At 42.6% G+C, this 17,563-nt stretch overlaps 1 protein-coding gene across 5 annotated transcripts in view; it reads right to left on the reverse strand.

Moving 5' to 3' along the window:
• The window catches only part of ARHGAP24 (Rho GTPase activating protein 24), a 183,641-nt gene that overhangs the window by 16,652 nt on the left and 149,426 nt on the right, over window positions 1-17,563 (reverse strand). For 4 of the 5 annotated variants that reach the window (XM_071431542.1, XM_071431546.1, XM_071431544.1 and 1 more), the window contains 2 exons: window positions 13,505-13,627; window positions 1,772-1,979 (listed from right to left, as the gene is read on the reverse strand). In XM_071431542.1, the coding sequence (XP_071287643.1) occupies window positions 1,772-1,979; window positions 13,505-13,627 (331 nt within the window). Of the gene's footprint in view, window positions 1-1,771; window positions 1,980-9,379; window positions 10,481-13,504; window positions 13,628-17,563 lie in introns of those variants that run through there. The other variant, XM_071431543.1, reaches the window with a different exon arrangement.

A 17,563-nucleotide genomic window follows, 5' to 3' on the forward strand; every position in this document is an offset into this window, starting at 1 on the left:
TTTACAGCAGTAAAATCTCTTCTCCTTTTCATCTGCTAAAGCTCAGCCAGCATACCTGTTCATGGGGCTCATTAGTCTGTGCTGCAGATGTTGCTAGATAACCTTGAAAAAGAATTAGTGCAGCTGAGCCCTGCTCTCATTTCTTTGGAGTAGTTAGAATTTGTGCACTTCCTTCAAGCTGTACCTCTCAGTAGGGTGTTCAATACATCATCTTCCCACAGTTCAGGGTGGCTTGTTTTCCTAAGAATTTCCTCTACAATTATTTGGTTTACAGGCACAAAAAAAATAACCTTTTGTTTCTGCCACTCGCCTACCCTTTGGTAGAGACAGACATTATCAGTAATATTTATCATACTGTCCAAGTAAGGAAACGTACCCAGTAGATGCTTCTTCACCATTTTAAAATAAGCTTCATGGTATTTGAACAGTGAGTGAGCATGCCATAAACATTCATCAGCTAACACAGTCACTTCCCATAGTCCTCTGGCTCCATAAAGCCATTTACTCATCAATTATCCTAACTCACCTTCAAACGAGAAACTAATAACCTCACAGGAAGACAAGTCACTTTTCCAGAGCATTATAAATTCTTAAATTTTCTTTTAAACTGAGGGTCAGGACTGAGGAAACTGTTGGAGATGAAAGAACATTACAGGTGTCTGCCTTCTGTGCATCTGATGCACAAAACTTCAAGCTTAATGAATCTGCTCACTTCACAGGAACAGGGAATGGAGGCACCTAAATGACTTCCAGCAATCAGGTTTGAATCATGGCATGTTTTTGCGCTAAAAGATCAAGCTACAGTTTCTTTCCTGTTACTTGGATTGCTATCAGACAAAGCTCTCACATAATAAATGCAATCTGCCTCTTCCTCCTAATTCCCATTGGGCTCACAACTGCAGCAAACCAAGCCAATGCCACTGTCAGATGGTGTGTGATGTCACTTATGGATGTCACTTGGGGCACATGCTGAGGACAACCACTGTTTAACAGTCTCTTCAACTGGAATTTCATGACCATCAAACTAATTCTGGTCAGACTTAAGAAGTCCGTGTGGCACTCATAATGCACTGGTGCTGTTTCTCTGGGTATGTGACTACAGCTGCCAATGCTTACAGGAAGATAGTACAAAAATCACAGGGGACTACAATTACTTACAGGAGAGTAAAGTCATACCCAGCTGAGTGAACAGGACCAGGTTTTCCTTGGCCCAGAAACTCTCATTAACTCTGTAAAATTGCATAAATACTGGAACACAAATCAGACCCGGACCCTCAAGACCACATAGGTTTGTTTTCATGGTCAGAGTGACTTTCATTCTAAGACCAAAGGCCCAAAATTATAAAGAAATGCATGAAAGTATCTTCCCTTCCAGTCAGTTTTATAGGTAACAGAACACACTGAGAGTGGTGATAACAGAAATTCTTCCTTTGTGGAACTGACTAAATGCCAGCATCACCACTGCATTTCAAATGATATTAAGATCAAGGCAATCCAGATATTTTTGATTAAGCCAAAACATTAGCAATACTTCTCCTAACCAACTTTTCACAAAAGGAAATTCTCCAGAAACGCTTTGAAATCAGACATCAAAGTCAGAACAAAAAAGAAGACATTTCGGAGCAGTAATGGGAAACACACAGAGAAACCTACAAAAACATGCCACTCTGTCTGCTGCTGCCATGTGTTTTACAGCACTGTGGGTCAGCCAGCCCAGCACACCGTGCCCTGCCTGGGCTGCAGGCCGCGGGGAACAGCTGCAGGGTTTTACCTGTCAAAAGAGGGCTTTTCTCCACAGTCAAAGGCATCCTGTAGCTCCTTGACGAGATTAGCCTGCCCAGGCAGTCGGAACAGGCCTTCCTCCTTCAGCCCCCGCTGGCGGATGAAGTCCACGCACTGCTCCACCAGCATGGGAGCCAGGCGGTTCCCATAGCGCTTCTCGTACCGCACGGTGTCTTCCAGCTTCTGCCCAAAAATACCTGCACCAGAAAGAGAGCTCTGACTCAGCTGAGCAGCACAAACATATCTGAGGAGTCCACCCTTCTCTTGCAAACCCACGCAATGTGCAGGTCATTTAAATGCCTCGACAATTGACCTACTCCTTTCTTAAGAACAGAATGCTCAGTTTCACCACTGATACTCTTCTGGAAATACAGTGCTGACATGTTTTCCAACAATGCTCAAAAACATTTGAGCACTTATTTAAACATTTGAACATTTATTTAAAATAAAACACTAAATTATTTGCGAGATCACAGGCACAGAAAACACAGAAATAACACAAACAGGATTTTCTGTCATAAAGCTTCTGATTGAAAAGTGATGCATATCTCCATCTTTTTTGGTTAATGCCTAATTATTAAGTATCTCCTGTATTAGTTCTAAAGACATATTATCTGTACACACGGAGGGAAAAATATTTATAACTCAGAATTTTGTTGCTACTAAATGAAATTACTATTTTGTTCTCCAAACAGACAATGATAAATCCATTACGTATTACCAACTGCATTATCACCATCTGCTTTAGCAGTAATAAATTTTGTGTACGAAAAGAAGTTCCTGACATGAAAGGTGAAATATGTCAGATGAACTGCAGGAAACCTGAATTCATCCTTAAGCTCAGAAGAAAATGGAGGTTTTTTGACAGAATTAATTTCAACCCTGATCTGAGGGTATCAGTGCTACCACTGGAACGACAGCTACTCTTTACAGCTTATTTTGCCTCTCCTTTCAAAGTGCAGAGCAGCACAATAATGTTCAGGCATGTCATCTGTGCTGGAAGCTCTCTCTTGAGACCACCACTTGCTGAACAGTACTAGGGCTGAAGCAAGGCAATTCAATTTCTATAAATAGCAAGACAATGAATGGTTCTAAGGCAGTCACGATCAGAAATTAAAGACCAAATGACTACTTCGCTTTTGCAATGACGTGCACTGTAAAGTATAAAAAAAAAAGAGGCAGTAAATTGTGCCATTCACTGAGCACACTGTTCCTGCTGGTTTAAAAATATAAAATATTTAACAAGAAAAACATTGTTGTTTCGGTTTGCTTTTTCTAAAAAAAAGCCCAAAATTGAGCTAGACAGCTTTTGCTTTTGACCTAAAAAACTCAATTCACCCTGATATTTCAATTCAGATTGAAGCATCCATCCAGGTAACCTTTTATGTGTATACATTTTTCCTTTAACAGAAAAGTAACTTACACCTCAGTTGTAGGTAGGACAGCTGCCTTGCAAATGCACAAGGATGTAGGGCAGGTCTCAAGTTACCCATATGGAAGGTCTGAGGTTTGTAGTTAAAAGCAATTATTTTTACTGTAGCAGAGGAAGTAACTGGAGAGAGTAAATGATGTCCTGCTAAGACATCCAGAGAGTCTCTGAGATGCAGAGCAGTGTATTTTGTAATTTCCATGGTACCCACACTTGGGGATGCCAAAACCAGCAGTAGGTAAGGGGAATGAACGTCACACAGTCATTCCTTATTACTCCTTTTGTACATGCTGTACAAAACCCAGAGCCCAACAATTAGCAGTTAAAGAAGGAATTTTTGCAATTTCAGAGTCAAGCTTAGAAGAATACTGACTGAAGTAGCATCCACAAAGTTTGGGGCCTTGAGGTTGGCAGAGGAGTTAAGTATGCTAAGTATGTTTTCTTAATTATTGCATACCTTCCTAACCTCCTAAAAACTGACTATGGGGATGGGAGGAGTATTAATTGAATTTGTGTTTCTTGTATTTTTCCAAGTTAAGAGTTGCAGCTGGATGACACAAAGAAAATCCTCAAGTCCTTCCACTTGCTACACTCTCCTTCTCAAAGCAGTGGAATTAGGGAGGAAGGTCCACTGAAAGTCAGTTAAGGAATCTGTGTTATTATGAGACTCTGGGGATTTCAAAGCTGTTAATGTTTGAGAAGGCTGCACTTCAGTGCCCCCCAGTCTGTCCCTTCTCCCAGCTGAACGAGCCCCATTTTCTCTGCCTCTCCTCAAAGGACAAGTGTTCTAGCTCCTCAACCCAGTAGTGACCCTTTGCTCAACTCACATTAGTATTATCTCCACCTCCTGGCTTTGATGGGTTTTTGCTTCTTAAATGATGTAATATTTGGATATGGTCTAAAAAATGTTAAGCAGAAGACATTAATCACCTTCCTCCTTCTGCTAGCTCTGCTTCTGCTGATACTGCCCAGACTGCTGTCAAATCTTCCTTGCTGCCAGGTCCACTGCTGGCTCATGTCCAGCTTACTGTCCCCCAGGACACCCAGGTCCCTTCCAGAGCTGTTTCCCTGGGGTTATTTCTTCTTAGGTACAAGACTGGGCCATCCTACTCCAGCTTGCCCTATGAACATACAGCCTAAGCCTCCTTGCAAGAATGCATGAGATTTCCTGGTTTTAAACACAAGACTGTGCCTCTTTTCAAACAAAATAGGATAGGATATTCCAATTGTATCACCAGAATGTATACATAACTACACTTCATGCCCACTGACAGTACAATTAGCAGGAGTAAGCTTTCTGCCACTGGTTATACTTTCTTCTCACCATGCCAACTTTCTTTAATCAGTAATGTGCATATTGCAGCTTCCATTTGTAGGAGAGAGTAAGTTCTTAGATCAGAGTGCTTAGGAACTCCTATTAGTAATGACACTACAGTCAAAATACATCACTTTCTATTAATACATTTTTTGATGCTGCCTCTTTTTTTTTTTTTTTTTGTTCATTTTAAAATTGGTTTTCAAAGCACATCTAATAGATAATGAATAAAATCAGAATAAGGGCATTTTGTGCAGTGGGAGCAAAAACCCCTTAGCATATTATTACAAATTGCTGATGCACCACAACATAAAATGTACTGAAAACAGGTGGGAACCAGAAAGCACCAAGATGTCTGTAACTATTTTTCAATGTGTTTGGCACTGGAATTAATCTCAGGCAGGCTTGGGTTGGTGTCTAAGTGTAGGTTGAACAAGATTCTCCAAAGGAAGCATTTCCTCCACCTAACAAACATGGAACACTGCACCAGGCAGCACTTGGCCATGAAATGAATCAGTCGTGATAAGCTTGCACAAATATTGACCTGAAGTTAGAGATTTGCTGATGCCTTATGGCAAAGGCACTCTGCTGCCAGGGGCAGAAGGGACAGAAACATGGCAACTGTGCTTCCACATCATGTTGCCATAGCTTCTACCTGGCTCATCATCCTTCTGGTGTCTCCTGGGTCAGGCATACCTTCTCCCACTGCCCCTCTCTAATGCTTTCATCCCCTCTCATGCATGCCACAGCTAACTGCTACAGAGATGCTGCAGACAAACAGTCTACAAGCATTAAGAGGTTGACTATTTGGAAGCAAAAGCATTCCTGTGGAAACTGCAGTTCCATAATGTTTGGCAGAGAAAATGAGAAACACTATCAGTTATAATTGGTAACTACTTGCACCTCCTTTATAAAGAAGGAAGGAAAAGACAGTCCAAGCTATGGAGACTAGATTATAACCAAAATCACAGAGATAATCTCAAATGCTGTTTCTTAGGAGTAAATTTCCACTACAGTAAATAAACAAGAACATCTCTGTTGGAGAAGGAAGTAAAAGAGAGGCCTCATAACTCATGTTCTAATCCAAACTCAAGTGGCTCCTAAATCTCAATGTCTCCAAAATCCAGAAGCGCACAGATACACAAGAGCTGACCTGTGGCTTGGTTTATCCTTGGGATGGGGTACCAGAGGAGAAACAAATCAATAAGAAACCATGAGATTCAGAATAGCACTGGTTTGGCTTCCCCACAGCTGGTGGAAGGCAGGGAAATGCACAGGATCCAGTTCTGGCCAGTCATTAGATTTAATCAGCAGAACTGCTTTTTCAGAGAGCCCTTGCAGGTCTGTAAAGCTATATCCAATTAAGCCAAGATCACGCATAACATCAAAGAGGAAAATCACATGCTGGTAAAGGGCATGCTGAGCAGTTATTCATTAACTAGAACATTCCCGTGGCACAAGTTTTGTAAACACTTTCAGAAACTGGGTTTCCATGCTTAACAGATCCCCAAAAACCTTATGAAAAACACCACAGTGCTGTATGCAAATTCTGCATATGTCTTAGGAGCTGTGGAAGCATTGTGGTTATTGCTCATGGTACACAGTCACAGTTAAGAGTATGGCTCTAAAAATCTAAGAATGCTATTAGTCAATGATTTCCTTAGCTAGCTGAACACAGGCAGGCATCACATCTAAAGTCCATGGACTTCTGATTCAGGAGGAAAAAAGGAGAAAAAATCTAGGTGTCCATTCTGCCCATAAGGAAAGGCTTGAAATAAGGAATATCTCAAAAAAGGCCACCTACCACTCTAGATCCACCTCAGCACACACATTCAGTGAGCCAAAAGGTTTCAGACAGCAAAAGGCACTGAAGGCTGATGTTTTCATAGATGACCCAGAGGATCAAGGGAGCCTGGTGCTTGCAAAACAAGTTCTGGTTTCATGGGCTGTACTGATCAGAAAGGGTCAGTTAAGGTTAAAGGAACTGATCTCAGCTTAGAATCTGGATGTGAATTTTTGAACTGCTCTTAATTCTTCATCAGTAATTCATTGACAGAAAATAACAGATCAGATGAATGGCTTTCAACAGTGGGGCTGGGAACAAAGGTCCTGCAATAACACAAAAGAAGTGGCTGTCATGACCACATAACACCTAGTAAAGAGCTTTTAATCATTATTTTCCATCACCTTTCTGCTCAGATGTTCCCCAGCAGTAAGTGCTGTTTTGAGTGGATCAAAGACAGGGAGTATTTTCTTCTTCTCTACAGAATTTTGTAACATACAGGAGAGGAAAAACCCCACCAAAACCAGTGGTAGCAGAATTTTATTCCTGCCTGAATAAGGTAAGATAAACTCCCACCGTGGAGTTTAAAACATATGCACACCCCAATAATCTGCTTGCAAAAACAACTCTGATACAAGAGCAGACTTAGATACAGGAAAGGAAAGGAGACAATCTTGAAAACATCTTCAGGAACTTGTCACAGTTGATCACATCAGAGCCTGCACTATTTCTCTGGCCACAGCCAATGCCACCTCCTTCTCCACAACCCTGTGCACCCAAATTCACCACATTATTGAACAATCTCAACACTGCATGCCTCCTCAGATACAGCTTTTTCCATTGACCCTGCATGTTCTCTATGGAAGTTCCTGTGGTGGTAATCAGAGAGCATCTGCTTCAAGCTGGAGTTTGAAGATGTTTGCCTCTGTCTCTGTTCAAGTGCTGCCCTTTGAGCTTTGACTTCTCCTATGACGTGACTCCTAAACCCCAAAAGTCTGGCATCTAATTTTTTTGTGCCAACCACAATGGAACTTTGATCTGGATTTTTAGGAGGAGTTCTATACTTGATGTCATTGGTGAAGATGATGTCATGATTCTCTTACACATCTTCCCATGACTAGCCAGTGGTTTTCCCTGCTAATTTTATTTTCCGCATTATGTTGCACAGCTTAGATCTAATTGATCTGCTTTATGCAATGATGGATTAGGTTTACAGAAGGCTAATTTTGCCTTTTTTTATACTTAGGTATACAATCTGCAAATGAAGTTGCAATAATTCAGTAAGCCAATTAATAAGACAAGTGCAGTTAGCCTAATGTGCCAGTGCCACCATAGTCAGGGCTTGACTGAATCCAGTTAATATCTGTTAATCTTTCTGTTGACTTCAGTGGGATATGGATCAAGTTAAATACATGCCCCAGCACTCCACAGCTCTGATCTAGGGGCCTTGACAGAAAATGTATATAAGAAAGCAACCAAAACAAATTTTACATAGAGGAAAGCAAATTAGCAGCATCACCTCCATCACTCTGTCCTCTGCCCCAAGTGCTGCTGCTTCACTTGGGAGTTTTAGGCATGGAGAGTTTCTGTATCAGAACATATGGGGGAAGAATCAACAGCTGAAGCTCTTTCTTGGAGCAGCTAAGGTTGTACCCAGGCACAAAGGCAGCTGTCAGCAAAATTATCAGTTAATCCTTTATTCAACTTCCAAACATTTCTCAAATAGTTAAGGGTATAAACGGAGCACAGGCAGCTCTAATTCACACCTACACCTTGAAATGCAATACACATGCACATCCTCCTGGCCAGGAGTCCTCCAGCAGGACTGAACTCCAGCCACCAAGGGCCTTGGGGAGGGGGGTACAGGGGGCAAGCAGCTCCCAGTGCTACCTCAGCTGCATGTGATAGCTGATCTCTGCAGCAGCTCTGCAGTGAGCCCCTCGCTGGCTGCGATCCTTCCTTCCAAGACATCGCCCCTGACTGCCTGCTCGCCAACCCTCGAAAGCAATGATGTCACTCCATTGCTGCTGAGGCTTGGGAGCAAGGAGCTGCCTGCTCCTGCAAAAGGGCAAATGGCAGCACGGGGCAACAGCTGAGGAAGGAGCAGCAGAAGAAGGTGACAGAATTTGTATAATTTGTACATATTATTTGTAAAATTGTAAGATAATTTCTCACGCTTCAGAAGAACATGACAATTTAGCCCTTTCGCTTGGATTTCTCAGTCCAGCAGAGCTTTTAAAACAGCACAAATTTTCATCCTCTTTTCCCCCCACACAAAGTTTTTGTCCTTGTCCTGGAAACAGTTTCTCCCCACCCATCCCAAGTGCCCTAGCACCTTACTATCCCTCCTTGTATCTCTGTCTCAGACATGTTTTTCCCTTCCAGTGCTTTCAGCTGACATATTATGACATCCAGTCTCCTCTTTGCCCTTTTACCCCGAGTATTTCCATGCTCTGCTTCAACAGGGGTAAGTGCAATCCAAAACAAAACTGGCTATAAACCTCTCTATGCAGCAGGTGAAAAGGCAAATGCAGGCTGCAGGGCAGCACGATGAAGTAGCAATGCAGCCCTTGCACCAGGACAGTGCACTGTAGAGCTACACTTCATTCCATCAGAAACCTCTGAAATCAAGGACTCAAGCTTCTGCACAGATAGACATTGATCACCTTGCTGCTCCCTCTCTTCTCCCTCCCTCCTCCCAACAGACAAAATGCAAATATAAACTCTCTTTCCTGATGTTCGGCCAAACAAGCAACTCAGAGCATCACAGGTCTAATTCCCTCAGTGTTCTCACTCAATTCTGCTCAGAGGCACTGCAATGATCTTGTCTCATTCCACCTCATTCCTGCATTCATGGGCTATTATGTAGAGGAGACAGTATCCGCTGGCCAGCTACAAACAAACTGAACAAAGGAGTAAATAAATCATTCGTGGAATGTTGGCATCTGCATTGTTTAATGCCTTTTGTTTGGGTGCTCTCATCTGCCCCTGCACACAGAGCAGACCCCCTTGCCTTCTCAGAAGCCACGGTTTCACCAGCCCAGCAGAGCACAGCACAGAGCACACCTACCTTTGCGGAAACTAAAGCACCTCTTAATTCTCCTGTAAGTAGTTTTGGGAATGAAGGGAGCTGCTGCTAAGGCACCTGGGCTGCGGACTCCAGCATTCCTGTCTTCAGGCATCGTACAGGCCAGAGCCCCCACGTCCCTCCAAAGCTCTCCTTTACCAGCAGCATCCAGACAAAACACCACGATTAATCATCGCTACTGACTGCTGAGGAGTTTTTGTAATAGTGTATTTTCCTCTGGAGCTAGGAGATTTGTGGTCTTCTAGATCTTGGGTAGGGCTTGCAACGATCTCGATGTTCTCTTCCCTGCTTCAGTTTTGCTTTGGGGAACAATTTCTTTCCATCTATTTCCTTTAGTTTCTTTTATTTCCTGCAGTGAGACAACTGCCTATTATGCAATGTCACAACAAAAGAGTTTCAGCAAAAAGATGTATCTTCCATTCAAACAGAAGTGCCTGCACAGATGGATGGGAGAAAGACCTCTTCCTCCCGGCTGGAACAGGAGGCTGAGTGCCAGAGACTCTTATTCCACAGCAAAAGCTCAGCACTGTGCGGTGTGCAAGGGGAAAGAGAAGAACAATACCAAAAAGGCCACGGAAGAATCCTTCGGGATACAAGACTCCTCGCTGGCACCCTTTATTTCCGCAACCGAGAAGCAAAAATAACAGTCCCTTCGCCCGAAAGGCTCTTTGTCGGTACCAGATTCCTCCCAAAAGTCCTTTTACACGGCCAGCTCCTCGTGTGATGCTCTCGCGGGCTTCTCGCTTGTTTTATTGCCTTCCAACTACCAGGAGCTCTCCCGGGAGAGGCGCGTCAGATGCGGCAGCGGCGCATCCCTGCCGGCAGGATCCCGGGAGCCGCTGAGGAATCCGTGCCTGCAGCGGGGGATGCTCTGGCGGCAGGGCAGGCAGCAGGGCAGGCAGCAGGGCTGTGCTGCTGCCGCCTGCGTGCAGCAGGTGCGGGGAGGACGCGGCGCGGCAGCCGCAGCGCAGGTTTGTGGCTCCTCGGGTGACTTTGAGTTGACTTCAGGCTGTGCCTGTCATGTGCGGCGGCTGGGAGAGCGAGCAGGCTGCGCCCGGCTCCTGCAGGAGGTGCCAGACCTTACACTACTACCTAGCCCTGCTAAAATGCTCATGCTCCTTCTCGCCGCCTCCCTCCCCGCTTACTTGCAGGCTCTGTGAAAAATTGCCTTTTTAATCTAATCAGGAAGGGAATTTCATGTGCAAACAGGCATTACATGCCCTGCCTCATTTGCATTTCTTTTCCCTTTCAGATTTTTCTTTCCAGAGTCACCTTATTCTTCTGGTGCAAAAAACAACCTGTTTCTGATGAGCTTAGCAGATTCCCACCTGCCCCCCCTCCCACCTTCTCCTTCCAGCACAGGTTAACAAATAACAATTTAATGATAAGGTTAATTATTTACAGAGCTCCTCACTCTGGTACCAGGAGTCTTCTCCTGCTGCCAGACAAACTTTAAATATTAGTGGCTCAGCAAGGTTTGTACACATCCGCTGCACACACACACACACAGAGCTTACTTACAATGCTTAAAAGAACCAGAAAATTCACGTGTTACTCAAAGTGGCACTTGACTTGTGTGACACCAGGCTATTGTGGTTTACCACTAAGGACTGAAATTCAGGAAGCTGATATAAAACGAGTGTTTTGATTAATTAGCTGTCTGAAATAATGTTGTGTTGCAAGTAATTACTTGTTAGTGGCTAGTTGTCATCATGTGATGGCAACTTTCCTGTATATTTTTTAATATGTAAAGCCATTTTTAACTTCAGCAGCTACAGATCAGAAAGGCAGGCTCTTAAGACATCTGAAGGCAGAAGTGCCTGTCTTAAGAAGAGTCAGACTGTTGCAGCAACATCCACAATAGCAAGGATAATAAAAATGTGAGTGTGTCTGGTCATTCATAATTACAGAAGAGTTAACAGGATTTATTTATACTTGTTCAATAGCTCTGACTATCAAGTAGTGAATAAAATGGAGGACATGTTGGAAACTCGGTTCTTAACGGTGACACATCCCAGGATACTGCCTTTGCCTTGTTATCACAGTCAAACCTTCTCCATGAACACTACACTCTAAACTATGTTCCAGCTATTTTTGCATTTTCCAGGGAGTTAACCGTTTGCTTCCCAATACAAACAACCCTGAATCAGTATACTTGCTCAAGAAACCCAAAAAGAAAAATAAAAACGTACTTGGAAGTGTTTTAACTGCAAATGAATTGGAAAGGTAATGCAAGGATTGCACCCCTCTAGTTTGATGCAAATCAGCAAGTAAAATCCTCAGCGAGGTGCCTCCCTCAATAACTGGCATTAAACATTCCTGCAACAATGAGGATGTCCTGAGAATTTTCTTGGTGGCTGGAAGGATTCCCAGCTGCAAATCACAAATAGCTCTTGCCCTATAAAAGCAAATGAGGAGCTGGTGAAGAAAGCACAGGGTCAGGACTTGAGAGATTTGGTTACTATTTGTAGCCCTGTTCATTGACTTGGGCTAGAATTTAGTTTCACCTAATGGCAGCTCCCTGTCTGTGACATGTGGAGACACCTCCACTTGCAGGAGAACAGCAAGGCTGCCTTTCCCTATTATCTGCCACAGAAAGATACTGTGGTGCAGGAAGCACAAAAATCCACAAAGATACTCTCTGAAAAATCCACTTCTGCTAAGCCTCCAAATGTATTACTGCCACAGCAGCTTATGCTGCTACTGGATGGAGTAGGAGAATGCTGAGGAGCTCAACACAAGGCCTACTTTCTGCAGAAAAAGCTGGGGATGGGTGATCTTTGTGCTGTGTAAAAAACCACGTTTCTTACCTAGCCTGACTACAGAAGACTGTGCTACTTCTATCTTCCCTTTCCCAAACCAAGTCCACATACCTGTAGCAGTTCACGCCTTTTAAGATAAACCTTTCACTCGGTGAGTTTTGGGGTTTTTTTGGTACGTTGTTTTCTTTTTTTTAAAGCGTTCTAAGACCTACATTTCCAGATTCAGGACTGTGCCATCTTATTTAACTTAAAGGGCCAGATGCCTGTGACATGACTGCTTTGCACCATCTTTTCAAGGCACATTCTCCCAGGAGAAGCCATGGAGAAGACAGTCATGTTTCAGAGATGCCATGCAGGCCCTAGCTGGCCAAGTCCCTCAGTGCAGCCCACCAGTGAGGCCAAAGTCCTCTCCTAAACACTGTGTGACCTGAATAAAGCACAAAGGAAGATGAGTGACTTACAAGAAAAGTTTTATTTAAAATTTCCATTAGTCTCTCCCTCCTCCCTCCTTCTATCCAGCAGTTAAGAGAAGTCAGCAAAAACAGTTTTCAGTGATAGCTGCACTTCTTGATCGTGAAACAGCACAGACAATCCTGCCCTCCTGACTTTTTTCCAGCAATCTGCAGACAACAATAATCATTTGCTGCAATACAGGTGTAGGGAAATACTTCTGGCCTCAGAGTTAGAGATTTGAGAGGTCCAAGGAACAGACTGATTAACATACAGACATTGTGTGCAAGAGTATCAATCACACTCATATTATAATATAGATATTATCACCAGAATAGTAATGATGAAAATTAGTACAATAATTTGCAACCCATTCAACATAAGAGAGCTTTTAAAAAAAGACAACTAGACTCCCAATGATAAATTTTGGTCCAGTACTACTGAAATCATTGGAGATGCCAATCAAATTCCCACACTGTTAGTGCTAATATTCTGAGGCACAGCTTTATATAATGCTATTACTGCTCTTAGCTGTCACTGGCAGGAGAACTGCTGACAGCTTTTCCAACAGGCATTTAAGAAACACCATGGATGGTTTTTCAGCTGGTGACCAAAGGAATTACCCTGCAGGAAAGCTGATTTCATACAAGACCAATCTTCTTTAAAACTTCCCCTCACACTATCATGTGCTATCCTCACCAAGGGAAGCGGTTCCAGACACTTCAAAGTCTTTTAATTGAGCCCTCTGCATGGAAACATGTTTACTCCTTTTCTGGAAAGATCTAGACCCTTCTCCTCTTCACTTCAAAACCCTGGCTGCGACTCAGAGATAACAGAAGAGCCGCTGTGAGCCTTTGTGCATCTGTGAGCAGTGCATGTTCCCTCCATGACTCACCTCCTCCAAAGGGTGCCCATATAACCCTGCGGATGGATTTCACCCAATCCTCCATGTCATTCTGCGTGCTCGCCATGAGGAGGTAGGTCTCATGATTGGCTGTCATCCGCTCCCGGTCTCCTCCTGCAACACAAGAGAATTGCCCTTAGGAACCCTTCTGCTTCCCTGCCCAGCCAAGCTCCTGCCACTCTGGCTGCTGGAAGCACCAGAGCAAGCAGACGTGGACACTGTGCAGTGCTTGCTGACAGACATGGCATGAAAAGAAGGTCCTGTAAGTACATTCCCCATGAGACACTGAGAAGCTGTCATGCTTCCAAAAGGAAATGAGAGGATAAATGTCATCAGTAAATAAAAACAGCCCCATGCTGTTCCAAGAACCACGGGGGCCTGCACTAATCTGTAACTTGATACACGCACTGGAAATTTTGCTGCAGTTACTGTACCACGATGGAGAGAATAAATGCAGAGACTGATAAGGGTGCTTTGAACAAGTGGGGATGACTCCATTCTTATTTTCAGGAACACACTGTGCCACATTCAGGGCAGTAACACTTGATACACCCAAGTGCTGCTGTGACTCCCTAAGGAGAAGGCAGACGACACGGTACAGCCCGCTGCCTTGGACAGCTCGGATGAGGATTAGATAAAAGGGAACACGCTGCCTTTTTATCCTTTCTGTAAAGAATGGGCCCACACTAAGAAGGTCAAAACCAGAACTTGGCTTGCCACAGCTCCATGTTTTCAGACCTGTAGTACTGTTTCATCTCCATTCTAAAAGGTACCTTAGTACAAGGGCACTGAGGATTCAAACCACCTTTCCAGCATTGCAGAATGCCAAACCCTTCCAGAAAAAGAGTGGCATTTTAATGCCCTTTCACTGAGCCAAGGGCATACACAAGTACTCCACACACAAATGCAATGCACCTAGAAATCCCATCAGTCCTGTATTCACATCTTTCCAGCTTCTTACATTCCCATTTTTTATCCTGGTGATATCTAAAGTAAATATCTCTGCTCATTACAACAGGAATACTGCTCCTGGAAGAGTGCCATGCTTAGTGCTGGGCATTCAAACAGCTAGGATTTTAAAGAGAAATTTCTTAAGGACTAGAAAATCCCAGCCCAAGTATTCTGTATTAATTACTCCTGTAGACCATGCTTAACAGAACTAGGACACACAACTGTAAAAGAGACTTAATGAAACTTGATGAATGCAAAAGCCAGACACTGGCAGATTCTACTGAAAATTTATTCTTAAGGATTGCATAATTATTCAAAATCTAAATTTTAACTTGGAGGTAAACAGAGACTCTGGTTTTCTACAGCCGAAACTCAGCCATTCATATGCCCTATGCTCCCCAAAAAGGCATTAAAACAAATAATGCAACAACCTGAACTACAGTACATTTTGGACCATACCACAGTTTAAAAGTCTAAAGAACACTGCTTTTTTTTTTTTTTTCTCTAAGATATAGTAAGGATGAACCTATATCAATACTAGAAAAATATCAAGATTAATTTTTTTAAAAACCTTTTCAGTGACTAGCCCAAGGTCAGTACAAAACATAGGTCTTACTTCCATGCTATGTCCCATCCTTTTTACCACAGAGAATGAGGGTAAGGGGACAGGGAAGCATCAGAATTCCCAGACCTTAACATTCCACATCAACCCTGCCCAGCAGAAAACACACAGTCAGGCCCTGGGAACTTGCTCCCCACTTTTACCTGTTACACATTCATTTAAACCAGAAAAAGACAGATTTCTGATTCAAGGACAAAAAGGAGACATTTTACACATCATCTATAGTTCTCACCCTAAAAAGACCAAAAATTAAGGATAGAAGCATAAAACCTCAATATATTCTTACAGCTATTAAATATAATAGTAATAAATACAGCATAGAGAAAAATAAACTCTTCCAGGTGGCAGAGAATACAGCAATGATCGGGTTGTCATAATGTCCTAATGTGGGTGAACCTCTTGAGGGTCCTGCTCAAAGTCCAGTGAAATCAACAAAAGACATATTGATTTCAAGTTATGGCTCAGACCCTAATTTCATAAGCTACATGCTATCAACTATCTTTAATCCAGATAGCTACACTCAAAGTGAATCTTTGCAAAAAATAAGGATAGAAGCATAAAACCTCAATATATTCTTACAGCTATTAAATATAATAGTAATAAATACAGCATAGAGAAAAATAATGCTCCACAATTGAATCCTTTCTGTGGCTTATGAAACCTGAAGAAATTACTTATCATATCGCACTGTAGCTCCTTTTTATTTCAGTGAACTAGGATCTTGCAAGGTGCCACACAAAAAAAAACACCCAAAAACATGCATAAACATAATATATATCAGATCCAGCAATTAAAAAAAAAAAAAAGCCACCAAAAAACTGGCAACGTGGTCTTTTTCACTAAAGAGACAAGAAAAAATATCACATGTGATGGTCATCTCAGGTGCTGCCAGATCGATCCATATTCTTTTAATAGCCTGCATATTTAAACTCAACAGATTATGTAATACTTGCTTAACAGATGATGTAGTATTTACCAAGTTACCATGTTATGACAAATTGGAGGGTGTTCTCCAGATAGAGTGGATTAATCCTGGAAGCCTAGCTAGCTTATTTACAGTGTGAATTCCAGAGCAGTACTTTAGCTCAGGTAAACACCCGCTGAGACAACACACAATCAGCCTGATTTTGCAGAGAAGGAAAGCATAATGTTTGGTTACATTTCCTTGTTATGAGAAAGTGAAGCTTTCCTAACAGAAAGAGCTTCATCATTTTTTAGCAATTTTGGAGGTACTTTGTAATTCATATCCCTTTCTTTCAGACACAATACTGGATCTTGCAGGTTCTCCTACTTGTGTGTTAGTGTAGATATTATTCATTAACTAAAGCCACATTAAAAGATGTTTTGGGACACAATAGCACTTGGATTTGTGTTTTACTGCAAATATTAATTTTTAGTAAGAGTATATTTTAAATGCAGAATTTACAAGATAAGACAAGAAGAAATAACCATGATTTGGGAAAGAAAAGATAAGAAATATCAGAAAAACAAAAATAGAATTAGGACCTTTCTGAATCTTCAGTAGGTCTGCAGGACACTTGTGAAAGACATTTTTTGGAACATCCACTTCCATTTTTTTTTCCTTTTAATACTTTTGTTATGACCACAATGAAGCAAGAAGAGATCACAATCTCCGATAATCAGACATCTATTCATACCACAGATATCAGCATTAAGAATATCAACTTGAAAATGGTGCTCAGCATGAACTCACACTGCAGATGTGAATCCATACTCTTTTCCATGTGCAAACCATAACCTATTTTACCTATATTGTTTTCTAGTTTCAGATTATGCCCTCTCAATTTTCCCTGCCTGCATTCGCAGTCCAAGAAATGCCTGAGCCTGTGTGATGTGGCCTGGTTGTGAACAGCACAGCCAACTCAAGGGACTGGAATATGAACTCCACTTTTTCCCCATCTTTTTCCCTTTGTTAATTTGCAGGTGCCAGAGGAGCTGGAAGGAGCAGAACCCAGACCACCTGACCGAAGAAGCTGACTATGGTGTGTTTGAGATGAAAAGCTGCTGTTTGCACCACTGATGTGTACATCCCGTACATTCCAGCCTCTGGAAACTGCCAAAAGAAATTGGATCTACACTGTTTGGAGTCTCAAAATGACAGTGTACCATCACACAATGTTACTCCTGTGGCCCTAACCAGACCCTAATCCGCTTTATTTCCTTGGCAGCAGCAGAAAGGAACTCTTATTCATTAAAGGGATCTATCCATAACACCCATATGGGTGCCCAGTACTCTGTCCTGCTGCTCAGGGGCTCACTGACCCACAGACTGGTGCTGCTGGTACCCCCAGTACCAGCAAGAGATTTTAAGAACTCTTGCCAGCATCCAGAAAAAACAAAAAACAACCCCACAATCCCAAGCTACAGTTAAAATTCAGAGAAGCCAATTGCTGCAGGGATCCACTCTGCAGGGGAAAAGAGAGGGCCCAGGCTGTGCTGGTGACGCAGCACCACAG

Source organism: Agelaius tricolor, unplaced genomic scaffold (assembly GCF_023055355.1).
Source record: "Agelaius tricolor isolate 1412-34295 unplaced genomic scaffold, bAgeTri1.0.p SCAF_8, whole genome shotgun sequence".
NCBI lineage: Eukaryota > Metazoa > Chordata > Aves > Passeriformes > Icteridae > Agelaius > Agelaius tricolor.